At 36.8% G+C, this 13,726-nt stretch overlaps 1 protein-coding gene across 1 annotated transcript in view; it reads left to right on the forward strand.

Moving 5' to 3' along the window:
• Positions 1-13,726, forward strand: part of RLF (RLF zinc finger) — a 170,916-nt gene that overhangs the window by 64,851 nt on the left and 92,339 nt on the right. The window contains exons 2-4 of the mRNA XM_007952692.2: positions 2,223-2,377; positions 4,360-4,441; positions 12,377-12,509. Coding sequence (XP_007950883.1) covers positions 2,223-2,377; positions 4,360-4,441; positions 12,377-12,509 — 370 coding nt within the window. The remainder of the gene's footprint in view (positions 1-2,222; positions 2,378-4,359; positions 4,442-12,376; positions 12,510-13,726) is intronic.

Below are 13,726 nucleotides of genomic sequence, written 5' to 3' on the forward strand. Positions count from 1 at the left end.
ACAACAACAACAACATACTTACTTTGGTGAAATGTCTGTTTGAGTCCTTTGTTTATTTTTTAATTGGCTCATTTGTCTTTTTGTTGTTGAATTATAGGAGTTCTTTATATATTCTGGAAGCCCTTATCTGATACATGGTTTCCAAATATTTTGTCCCTTCTATAATTTGTTTTTTCACTTTCTTGATAAAATGTCCTTTGAGGCACAGAAGTTTAAAATTTGACAAAGTCCAGTTTATCTAATTTTTCTTTTTTTTCATGCTTTTGATGTCATATGTGAAAATCCATTGCTAAAAACAAGAGTTTGAAGCTTTACCTGTGTTTTCATCTGTGTTTAGGGTTTTAGGTTTTATATTTAGGTGTTGATCCATTTTGAGCTAATTATCATATATGGTGTGAGGCAAGAGTTCACCTTCGTTTGTTTGCATATGGATATCCAGTTGTCCTGGCACCATTTGTTGATGATACTATTCTTTCCACACTAAATGGTCTTGTCACCTTTGTCGAAGTTGTATGGGTTTATTTATGGGTTCTCAACTCTATTCTATTGTTCTGTATGTTTATCCTCATGCCAATACTATATCGATTACTATAGCTTTGTAGTAAGTTTCAAAATCAGAAAGCGTGAATCCTCCAGCTGTACTTTTCTTTTTCTAAAATTGTTTTTAACTATTTGGATACCCTTACAATTCCATATAAATTTGAGGATCACCTTTCTTTATCACAGCAAAAGAAAAAAAGAAAGAAAGAAACCTGTTGGAATTTTGATAAGGATGGCATTGACTCTGATCACTTTGGGTCTTATTGGCATCATAACAATATTAAGTCTTCTAGTTCATGAACATGGGATGTCTTTCCATTTATTTAGGTTTTTCTTTTGGGTGCTGTTATAAATTGAGTTATTTTCTTAATTTCCTTTTGGGTTTGTTTGTTGCTAGTGTATAGAAACACATTTGATATTTCTGTGTTGATTTTGAATCTTGAACTTTGTGGAATTAGTTTGTTAGCTCCAGCAATGTTTTTGTGAATTCCTTGGGATTTTCTGTTTATGAGATTATGATTTCTGCATTTATTATTTAGAGATGGCATTACTTCTTACTTTCCTGTTTCGATACCCCCCACCACCACTACCTTACCTAATAAAATATGAATAGCAGTGGAAAAAGTGAATGTCTTTGCCTTGTCCCTGATCTTAGGGGAAAAGCTTTTAGTCTTTCATTGTTCAGTGTTATGATGTTAGCTGTGGGTTTTGGTTTTTCATAAATGACCTTTATCATGTTGAGAAAGTTCCCTTTTCTTAATTTTCTGACTGCTTTTATCATACTAGTGTGTTGAGTTTTGTCAAATGCTTTTTCTGTCATTTGAAATGACTATGGGTGGGTTCCCTCCATCCCCCTTTGTTTTGTTACATTGATTTTCTTATATTGAACAACTTTGTATTTCTGGGATAAATCCCACTTGATCATAGTGTATGAATCTTTTAATACACTGTTAGATTTGTTTTGCTAGGATTTTGTTGTGGATATATGTATCTCTATTCATAAAGGATATTGCTCTATAGTTTTCTTGCATTGTCTCTATTTAACTTTGATATCAGGCTAATACTGCTTCATAGAATGAGTTAGGAAGTGTTTCCTACTGTTGTATTTTTTGGAATTTGTTTTTAAAATGAAAATTGCTTTAAAATAAAAGTGTAACACTAACTTTTAAAAAATTGATTTGTGTAAGTTATTCCCTGAAAGCCTAATTGATTCAGTGTGTACAGAGAAAAATGGACTTCATGAAGCTATAGAACTGAGACCATACTTAGGAGTACGCTTTCTCGTAGAAAAGGATCATAGTCTTTTTCTTGTATACCCAGTGCTTGACACATGGTTGATGTTCAATTTGAAGTTGTATTAATGAAACTTACTATTGGATTTTAGAGATGGTAACTTCAGGCCTCTAGTGAGAACAGCTACAGACATTTTAAAGCTCTACATTTAGACTATTCCCTGGTCAGAAGAGCAGTTAGTTCTGCTTTTTCTTTAACTCAGCAGAAACAATTCTGGTGATGAAAATAGAATCCTCTAAACCAGCCAGATCCTAAAAAGCCAAATAAAAGGTATATACATATTTTATACAAACAAGAGGGTAGTGCAATTGAGAGGAAAAAGGCAATGTTTAATTTGTTTCATTATTTTTATTTTTAAAATAATTATATCTTTAATTTTATTTTTTTAGACTTTATTGCAATATGCAAGCAACAAGAATGCATCAGAACATATCGTGTATCTTCTGGAGGTATATCGACTTGCCATCCAAAGCTTTGCCAGTGCACGGCCGTATTTAACTACTGAGTGTGAAGATGTCCTCTTAGTGCTTGGCAGATTAGTACTGTAAGTTTAAGAATTTAAGTTACTCTCAAAATTGAGACGCTTGGTTTCATAATGTTTGCCTGTCTTCTCTTTATTATGGTGTCACGTTCATTCCTCAAAGCATTGTTAAGCGTGGTACTTTTGAATGAAATTCCCTTTGCTTTGAGCCTCCATTCTCAGTGTCCCAGAAGATATGGTACAAAGGAATCTCCAGCCCAGCAACATAACCTTTAACTGCCCTAGAATTTCTTTACCTACTTGGGTTTGTAATCTGAGAATGACACATTTTCTCTCTGTCTCTTGTTGTTGTGTTTTTATGTGCCATCAAATCAGACCCGACTCATAGTGACCTCTCCTTGGGTTTCCGAGGCAGTATCACTACAGAAGTAGATTGTCCAACCTTCCTTCCGAGGAGTGGCTGGTGGGTTTGAACTGCCAGCCTTCTGGTTAGCACTCAAGTGCCTTAGGCCCTGAACTACCAGAGGTCCTCTCTTGGGTATTAAAAAAGAAAAAAAAAAACACTGCCATAGAGTTGATCCTGACTCATAGTGACCCCCATTGGGTTTCTGAGGCAGTGAATCTTTATGGAAGTAGCTTCCTTCCATGGAGTGGTTGTTGGATTTGAATTTCTAACCTTCTGGTTAGCAGTTAGTGGCTGTAGGCACTGTCCCTTAGGTATAGATCTATTAAAGTGACAGAGTATCTAGAAATTGTCATTGTCATTGAGGAATACTGTGTACTTTGAGGAAAATACCATAAAATACTTCATTCTATTTTTTGAACTAAGAATAATTTTACTAGCAGAAAATATCAGGGTGTAGTATAAGATCACCACCTAAAGTCCATGATCATTTAACACCTGCTTTTTCTGTTAATATTTGACTGCTTAGCAGCAGATTATACCTTTAATGTAATTTTTATCTGCATATTGAAAAAAAAAGTCAATAGTTACCACGTTTCACCTAGGGATCACCTTGGGTCACTTTATAGATTGTTTGGTGAGATAAAGTCTAGTCTAGATAGTTTATTTTTCTCAGGCCTCAACTGTTTCCTTTCCTGTTTGCCAGAGTCAAAACTTCTAATTCCTTATCTTTGTAGAGATTAAGCATCCTTGGTTTTATAATTCCATGTTCCTCCTACCAAGTCCCACTTTTCTATATTACCTGGGATAAAGTAAGTGTTGTTGTTGTTATGTGCCATTGAGTCAGATCTGACTCATAGTGACCCCTCCTTGGGTTTCCAAGGCAGTATCACTACGGAAGTAGATTGCCCCATCTTCCTTCCGAGGAGTGGCTGGTGGGTTTGAACCGCCAGCCTTCTGGTTAGCAGTCAAATGCCTTAGGCACTATGCTACCAGAGCTCCCAGGGTAAAGTAATACTCTGCAAGATTTTAAAGAATTGTTAGTTGATTAGTATTTTGAGTTTATGTTTATTCAGGTTGTTCTGTATTTCCTGTTTTTTTTTTTGTTTGTTTGTTTTAAATACCTCCTGTTTGTTCCTGTGCCTTCTGGGTAATGGTTAAGGTAGAAAGAAGAACTTCTTTTCTTTGCTCGATTTCTTAGAGGTAAAGAAATGACTTACTAATCATTTCTGCTTCCTTTGCAAGTTACAGAAACCTATATAGATGACAATTACTTAAGTTTATCACTGTACCAGCTAAATTAGTAGCTTGAGCTCCTGTTTCTATTATTTGGAATCAGAGCTGTTTGTGTATGTCCCCCCATTCCTTTGCCTCAAATAAACTATTTTCTTTGGACTATGATTTCTAAAATGCTTATGATACTACCAAATATATAAACGCAACAATGTATGTATAAAGACTCTTGAGGTTTCTTATTTTCTCTCTGTTTGAAAAGCCAATACAGCAATGTTGAATAAAATTTTGAAGTGAAAAAACAAATGAAAATAGTGTAAACAGATGTAAAATGTATATTCAGTATGCTGTCATACTAAATTGTGACTATAGCCACCTTTATATATTTACTTGGTTATTTATATTGTAGGAGTTGTTTTGAATTGCTGCTTCCAGTGTCTGAAAGTGAACTACCATGTGAAGTCTGGGTACCTTTCCTTGAGAGCCTACAGGTGAGCTGATTTTCACTATAGAGCTCCAAGACACTTAGTTAATTTCTCCTAGAAAATTAAGTGAGAAATTTAGAACAGAAACAAATTGATTTTATTGTTGTTTAGTGCTTTAAAGTCAATTTTGACTCATAGTGATCCCATGTAAAGAGGGCACAATTGCCCTATAGGGTTTTCTAGACAAATAATCTTTATGGGAACAGATCACCAGGTCTTTCTCCCATGGTGCAGCTGGGTGGGTTCAAACTGCCAGTTTTTAGTATATCTTGATGTTGTTAGGTGCCATTGAGTTGTTTCGGACTCATAGCAACCCTGTATAAAACAGAATGAAGTATTATCTGGTCCTGTGCCATCCTTAGGGAGCTCTGATAGCATAGTGCCTAAGGCACTTGACTGCTAACCAGAAGGCTGGCAATTGAAACCCACCAGCCACTCCTCAGAAGGAAGGTTGGGCAATCTACTTCCATAGTTGCCTCAGCAACCCACAGAGGGGTCGCTATGAGTTGGGTCCAGCTCAACAACACACAACAACAACAACAACGCCATCCTTAGAGTTGTTTCTATGTTTGAGCCCATTGTTACAGTCACTGTATCAATACATCTTGCTAAGGGTTGTCTTCTTTTTTACTGACCCTCCACCTTACCAAGCATGATATTCTTCTCCAGAAATTGATTTCTCCTGATAACATGTCCAAAGTCTATGAGATGAAGTCTTGCCACCCTCTTTTCTAAGTAGCATTCTGGCTGTACTTCTTGTGAGACAGATTTGTTTGTTCTTCTGACAGTGCATGGCATGTTCAGCTTTCTTCACCAACATCATAATTAAAAGGAATCAGTTCTTCTTTGGTCTTCCTTATTCATTGTCTACATTTGGCGATTAAAAATACCATGGCTTACATGAAACATACCGTAGGCCTCAAGGTGATAATCTATTTTTTCACACTTTAAAGAGGTTATTTGCAGCAGATTTTCCCATTGTAATACATCTTTTAATTTTTTTTGACTGCTACTTCCATGGGTGTTCTGTGTGGATCCGAGTAAAATAAAATCTTTGACAACTTCAGCCTTTTCTCCATTTATCATGATGCTGTTTATTGGTCCAGTTGTAAGAGTTTTTGTTTTCTTTATGTTGAGGTGTAATTCACAATGAAGGCATTGGTTATGTGTGATCTTCATCAATAAGTGCTTCAAGTACTCTTTGCTTTTAGCAGTCAGTGTTGTTTCATCTGAATATCTCAGTTTGTTAATGAGTCTTCATCCATTCCTGGTACTCCTTTCTTAATATAATCGTGTTTGTCAGATTATTTGCTCAGCATACAGATTGAATAAGTATGGTGAAAAGGTATAACCCTGATGCATACCTTTCCTAATTTTAAACTACACAGTATCTCTTTGTTCTGTTTGTTCCTTTTGGCTTATGTACAGTTTCCACGTGAGCACAATGAAGTGTTCTAGAATTGCTGTTCTTCACAGTGTGATCCATAATTTGTTATGATGCCCACAGTTGAATGCCTTTGCATAGTCAATAAAACATCTTTCTGATATTCTCTGGTTTCAGCCAAGTTCCATTTGACATCAGCAGTGATATCCTTCATTCAGCTTTCCGTGTTCTTTTCTGAATCTGGCTTGAATTTCTGACAGTTCCCTGTTGATAATACTGCTGAAACCATTGTTGAATTATCCTCAGCAAAATTACTTGTATGTGATACTAATATTGTTTGATAATATCTGTATTATGTTGGATCACCTTTCTTTGGAATGGGCACAAAGATGAATCTCTTCCAGTTTGTTGAGCAGGTAACTGTCTTCCAGATTTCTTTTTACAGATGAGTGAATGCTTCCAGCTTTGCATCTGTTGATGTTGAAACATCTTAATGGGTATTCTGGCAATTTCTGGAGCCTTGTTTTTCGCCAGTGCCTTCAATGCTGCTTGGACTCCTTTTAGTACATTCAGTGTTTGATCATATACTACTTCCTGAGATGGCTGAACGTTAACCAGTTCTTTTTGATTCAGTGACTGACTACATTTCTTCCATCTTCTTTTGATATTTCCTGTGTTCAATATTTTGCTGATAAACACCTTCAGTATTGCAACTCAAGGCTCATTTTTTTTTTTCTTCAGTTCTTTCAGCTTGAGAAATGGCAAGCATTTCTTCCTTTTTGGTTTTTTAATGCCACGTCTTTGCACGTGTCATAATAATACTTTGTCTTGTCAAGCTGCCCTTTGAAATCTTCTGTTCAGCTCTTTTCCTTTATCCTTTTCTTCATTCACTTTAGCTACTTTTCATTGAAGATCAAGTTTCAGAGTCTCTTCTGACATCTATTTTTGTCTTTTTTTTCTTTACTGTCTTTTTAATGACCTTTTACTTTCTTCATATATGATGTGCTTGGTGTCATTGCACAGCTTGTTTGGTCTTCAGTCATTAGTGTTGAGTGCATCAAGTCTATTCTTGTGATGGTCTCTAAATTCATATAGATACACTCAAGATTGTACTCTGGTTCTTATGTATTTGCTTTAATTTTCTTCAGCTTCAGCTTGAACTTGCATTGGACTAATTGATGGTCTGTTCCACAGTCTGCCCTTGGCATTGTTCTGACTGTTGGTATTGAAGTTTTGTTTATTTCCACACATGTAGTCAGTTTGATTTCTGTGTGTCCATCTGGCAAGGTCCATATGTATAGTTGCTATTAATGTTGTTGAAAAAGATACTTGTAATCAATAAGTCAGTGATCTTGCAAAATTTCGTCAAGTGATTTCCAGCATCATTTCTATCACCAAGGTCATATTTTCCAACTGTAGAGCCTGTCTTCTTTCCACCTTCCACCTGTCAGTCACTAGTAATGATCAGTCCATCTTGATTGCATGTTTGATCAATTTCAAATGGCAGAAGTTGGTAAATATCTTCCGTCTTCTCATCTTTGGCATTAGTAGTTGGGGTGTAAATTTGAATAATAGTCATATTAATTGGTGTTTTTTGCAGGCGAAAAGATATTATCTTCTCACTGACAACCTTGTATTTCAGGATGGATCTTGGAATGTTCTTTTGAATGATGAACATGATGCCATTCCTTTTCAATTTGTCATTTCCAGCATTATAGACCATATGTTTTTCTGATTCATAATGGCCAGTAGCAGTCTATTTAGCTGTCTAATGCCTACAATATCAATGTTTATTCATTCCATTTCCTATTTCATGACTTCCAATTTTCCATGATTCATAGTTCATACATTCCACATTCCAGTTATTAATGAACTTCTGCAGCTTTTTCTCCTCATTTTGAATCTTGCCGCATGAGCAGATGAAAGTCCTGAAAGCTTTACTAGGTCTATGTTATTATGGTCACCTCTACCTTAAGAAGAGGAGGCATCTCTTCCCCAGTTGTATTTTGTGTACTTTCCAACCTGAAGAGCACATCTTCTGGCACTTTATCAGATCGTCTTGCACTGCTCTTTAAGGTTTTCCCTGGCCACTTTTTTCAGAAGTAGATTTCCAGATCCTCCTTGCTAGTCTTAGTACTTTCATAGAATAACTTAAACAGTTTAAACTAATACAACCAGTGGTGTCATTAAATAATATTTCTATTAGAAGGAAATAGGTTGCCTATGTGAATACTGCAGTATCCTTTGAAAGAAACTGTAGCAGTGGCCTTAAAATAATCAAATCAGCTACTACCAGGGATATTAGTCAAGTACACAGAGTCTGTTGACTTATAGTAGTTAGTACTATGAGCCATCTATGGTAAAACACTCCATATATCCAATAATAATAACGCAAGGACCCAAATTGAATTTTGTGATAATTTTATCACAAGGAATTCAGGGATACATTTTAAAGTCCCCTGAACTTAGTGAAAACACCCTATTGTTGTTAGGTGCCGTTGTGTTGGCTCCGATTCGTAGTGACCTGTGTACAATAGGATGAAACACTGCTCAGTCCTATTCCATCCTCACAACCCTTGCTATACTTGAGCCCATCATTGTAACCACTGTGTCAATACATCTTGTTGAGAGTCTTCCCCTTTTTCACAGATCCTCTGCTTTACTAAGCATGATATTCTTCTCTAAGCACTAGTCCCTTCTGACAGCATGACCAAGGTAGATGAGACGAAGTCTGGCCATTCTGCCTTCCAAGTAGCATTCTAGCTGCACTTCTTCCAAGAATGATTTATTCATTCTTCTGGTGGTCCATGGTATTTTCTGTATTCTTCACCAGTACCACAATTCAAAGGCATCAACTCTTCTTTGATTTTTCTTACTCATCGTCCAGCTTTCACATGCATATGCGGTGATTGAAAGTGCCATGGCTTGGGTCAGGCACACCTTATTCTTCAAAGAATAAAAAGGTCTTATGCAGCAGATTTGCCCAGTGCAGTATGATGTCTGATTTCTTTTTTTAAAATTGTGATTTGGGTGAAAGTTTATAGAGCAAATTCACTTTCCATACAACAGCTCACATATACTTTGTCTCATGACATTTACTACAATTTCCCACAATGCAGCAGCTCCCCTCCTACTTCCTCCCCATAGTTACCTCTCCCTGTGTCTTTCCCTCCATGTACTCCTGCCCCTTGAGCTGTCTCCCTGTGCATACATAGCCCTTCTATTCTCCCATGATTGTTCTCTCCAAGGAGTAAATCTACCTAATGTAAATGTTCAGCTCATATGCCTGTCTTTTGTATGGCTGCAGGCCACAGGAGTGGGTTCAATTCCAGACCTGAAGGGCAGCTAGGGGCCATAGTCTCAGTGGTTCTGTCAGGCGCTATCAGACCAGCAAATCTGGTCCCTCCCCCTTTTTTTTTTCTTAATGATTTTGAGTTTTGTTCCACATTGTTCTCCCACTCTATCCAGGATCTCATACAGAGATTCCCCCTTGAGTGGTTGACAGTGGTAGCCAGGCACCATCTAGTTCTTCTGGTCTCATAGTTGTATAGGCTGAGGATCACATGGTGTACCAGTACCTTGAACTAATTTTTTCCATGAGTCTTTGGTTTTCTTCATTCTTCTTTGCGCTGGATGAGAAGAGACACATCATTGCATGCAGATGGCTGCTTGCAAACTTCTAAGATCCCAGTCACTACTTGCCAAAGTAGGATGTGGAACAGTGTTTTGTGTAGTATGTTATGCCAGTTGAGCTTGATGTCCCTTGCACAGTGACTGATTTCTTGACTGTTGCTTCCATGGGTGTTGATTGTGTATTCAACTAAAATGAAATCTCTGACCACTTCAATCTTTATTCCATTTATCGTGATGCTCCTTATTGGTTCAGTTGTGAGAATTTTTGTTTTCTTTATGTTGAGCTGTAAGCCATACTGAAGATTGTAGTAAGTATGTGCTTCAAATCATCTTTACTTTCAGCAAGCAGTTATGTCACCTCCATATCTCAGGTTGTTAATGACTCTTCCTCCAATCCTGATGCCACAGTCTTCTTCATATAGTCCAGCTTCTCCAACTATTTGCTCAGCATACAGATTGAACAAGTGTGGTGAAAAGGTACAACTCTGATGCACATCCTTCCTGATTTTAAACCATGTAATAGCCCTTTGTTCTATTCAGATAGCAGCCTCTTTGTCTATGTGCAGATTCCTGATGAGTGTAATAAAGAGTTCTGGAATTCCCATTCTCCTCTATGTTATCCATAATTTGTTATCCATAATCCACACAGTTCAATGCCTTCGCATAGTCAATAAGACACAGGTAAACATCTTTCTAGTATTCTTTGCTTTCAGCCAAGATCCATCTTACGTCATCGAGATCCCTCATTCTACACCTTTTGTGAATCCAGCTTGAATTTCTAGAAGTTCACTGTCAGTATACTGCTGCAACCATTTTTTAATTATCTTCAGCAAAATGATACTTGCGTCTGATATTAGTAATATTGTTTGATAATTTCCATAGTCTGTTGGATTACCTTTCTTTGGAATGAGCACAGATATCAGTCTCTTCCAGTCAGTTGGCCAGGTAGCTTTCTTCCAAATTTCTTGTCATAAACAAGTGAGCACCTCCAGTGCTGCATCTGTTTGTTGAAACATCTCAGTGGGTATTCCGTCAATTCCTTTGCAGATTCCTTCAGTGCAGCTTGAACTTCTTATTTCAGTACCATTGGTTCTTGATCATATGCTACATCCTGAAATTACTGAACATCAACCATTTCTTTTTGGTACAGTGATTTCCTTCTATCTTCTTTTGATACTTCCCACATCATTCTGTATTTTGTCCCTAGAATCCTTCACCATTGCAATTCAAGGTTTGAATTTTTCTTTAGTTCTTTCAGCTTAGCAAATGCTGAGCGTGTTCTTCCCTTTCGGTTTTCTAACTCCACGTCTTTGCACATTTCATTATACTTTACTTTGTCTTCTTGAGCTGCCCTCTGAAATTGTCTGCTTAGCTCTTTAATCTCATCATTTCTTCCATTTGCTTTGGCTTCTCTCTATTCAAGAGGAAGTTTCAGACTTTCTTCTGACATCCATTTTGGTCTTTTCTTCCTTTCCTGTCTTTTTAATGACTTTTGCTTTCTTCATGTATGATGTTCTTGATATCATCCTATGGTTCATCTGATCTTTGGTCACTGATGTTCATTGTGTCAAATCTTTGAATGGTGTCTAAATTCAGGGGCTATATAATCAAGGTCATATTTTTGGCTCTTGTGGACTTCTTTTAATTTTCTTCAGCTTCAGTTTGAACTTGCACATGAGCCATTGATGGATGGTCTGTTCCACAGTCAGCTTCTGGCCTAGTTTTCACTGAAGATATTGAGCTTCTCCATCGCCTCTTTCCACAGATGTAGTCCGTCTGATTCCTGTGTATTCCGTCTGGCAAGGCCCACGTGTTTAGTTGCCATTTGTGTTGTTGAAAAAAGGTATTTGCAATGAAAAAGTCATTGGTCTTGCAAAATTCTGTCATGCAGTCTTCAGCATCATTTCTGTCACCAGAACCACATTTTCCAATTACTGATGATTCTTCTTTGTTTCCAACTTTCACATTCCAATCACCAGTAATAATCAATACATCTTGATACCATGTTTTATAAATTTCAGACTGCAGTAGTAGTAACCAGTCTTCTTGTAGGTATTATTATCCTCTTGCTGGGAGAATTGTCCTTCAGGATAGATCTTGAAACATTCTTTTTGATGATGAACTTTTCTGTCAGTTTGTCATACTGTGGTGGCTTGTGTATTGCTGTGAGGCTGGAGACTATGCCACCAGTATTTCAAATACTATTAGGGTCACCTGTGGTGGATAGGTTTCACTAGGGTTTTCAGACTAATACAGACTGAGAAGAAGGATGGGACTATCCACTTCAGAAAAAATTGGCCAGTGAAAGCCTTATGAATAGCAGTAAAACACTATCTCTGATATATTACTGGAAAACTTTATGTGTATCTGTGAAACATTGTCTGATGTAGTGCTGGAAGATGAGCCCTTCTGGTTGGAAGACACTCAAAATATGACTGGGGAAGAGCTGCCTCCTCAAAATAGAGTCAACTTTAATGATGTGGATGGAGTAAAGCTTTTGGGACTTTCATTTGCTGATAGGGCGTGACTCAAAATGGGAAGAAACAGCTGCAAACATTCATTAATAATTGGAACAGGGAATGTATGAAGTATGAATCTAGGAAAATTGGAAGTTGTGAAAAATGAAATGGAATGAACAAAGATAAATGTCCTAGGTGTTAATGAGCTGGAATTGCCTGGTTTTGACCAGTTTGAATCAGACAGTCATATGATATTCTATGCTGGGAATGACGAATTGAAATTTCATGAAAAGCAGCAACGGATTTCAAAAAATTCAAAGGTTGCCTGTCTCTGCTTGTTTATTTTGGGTAAATACAAGTTATAAGGCCTTTCAGTCATAGCTGTTCAGATATAATGGAAAATGCAAAACTACTTTTTATATTAATTATTAATCTGGTTTCTGGGTATGTGGTTTTTGTTTTTAGGAGTCACATGATGCATTATTGGAATTTGGGAATAATAACCTACAAATACTGGTCCATGTCACCAAGGAAGGAATGTGGAAAAACCCAATTCTTCTTAAAATTCTGTCTCAACAGCCTGTAGAAACAGAAGAAGGTAAGTCCTAAAACTGTCAACTGTATTATATGAAAATTTAATTCTAAAAGACTTGAAATTGACTACGGATTAAAATTTTATGCATTTCATCTGGTCATTCTGTTCTCATATGAGTAGTTAAAGTTTGCTGTCAGAATTTAATATTTTGCTTATATAAGTAAGGATTCCTGCATTTTTAAGTAGTATTTTAAATTTCTCTTAGTACTCTTATCTTTAAATGTTACATTAAGCAACATTAAGTACAAACTTCTAACATAGGAACTAATAATTTGCTTTTAGTTATTGTATATGGTAATGTTTTGATCATTGTTTGTTTACTGGTTACCGTTTAGAGTCATAAAAAATTGCTTTTATATTTTATACTTATGAAATTCTGAAATTCAGCATTTTTTAGAGAAGTACAAAGAATTAAATTTTCTGTTTTCAGTTTAAGACTTGAAAATTTATGGGTTTGCGTTGACATGTGCATGTTAGATATACAAAGCATCTCTTTGCATGTAGCCAATAATTGTAATTTCATTTGCTTCAACTTAGTTGAAAGTTAAAAGGATGACATTCTGTTAAGTATGTTATTGGAATAAAAACAGGTTTCAGAATAATGATTACACTTTTGGAGGCTGCTTTTAGTTTAGGTCTTAGAGCAGGCCATTTGAATATTGGTACTCTAAAATACCCCAGTTTATTCCTTCAATAGATCGACATATGAAGGCTTGTCCATTCACCAAGTTTCACAACTTGGTGAATTATATACAAACTGTCTGGACTTTTTCTTTATAGTGAGAAGATTGCCATGGGGAACTTAGACTTACTTTTGGTCCCTTTCTTTTGACAATTCTGCTTAACCGTTTAACTGATCAAAAAAGAAAGAAGGAAATAAGGACAAGAGATTACAGGCTCTTGGCTAGAAAATAGATTGGTGTTTATTGTCTAAAAAAGGAGCTCTAGTGGTGCAGTGCATAAGGCATTTGACTGCTAACCAGAAAGCTGGCAGTTCAAAGCCACTAGCTGCTCCATGGAAGCAGGATGGAGTGATCTACTTCTGTAAAGATTTACCGCCTTGACAACTGCAAAAACGGCAAGGAGGCCACATGTTCTGACCTCCTTTAATCCCACGAGGAAGACAGGATTACCAGCAGTAACCCAAGGCCTATTCCTACAAAGCCAGACATGCTGCCTCCCTCCAGCCCTTTCACCAACCGTTCCTCCCAAAGCACCCA

This window comes from Orycteropus afer, unplaced genomic scaffold, assembly GCF_000298275.1.
Source record: "Orycteropus afer afer isolate SDZICR_OR568_19922 unplaced genomic scaffold, OryAfe1.0 scaffold00355, whole genome shotgun sequence".
NCBI classification, from domain to species: domain Eukaryota; kingdom Metazoa; phylum Chordata; class Mammalia; order Tubulidentata; family Orycteropodidae; genus Orycteropus; species Orycteropus afer.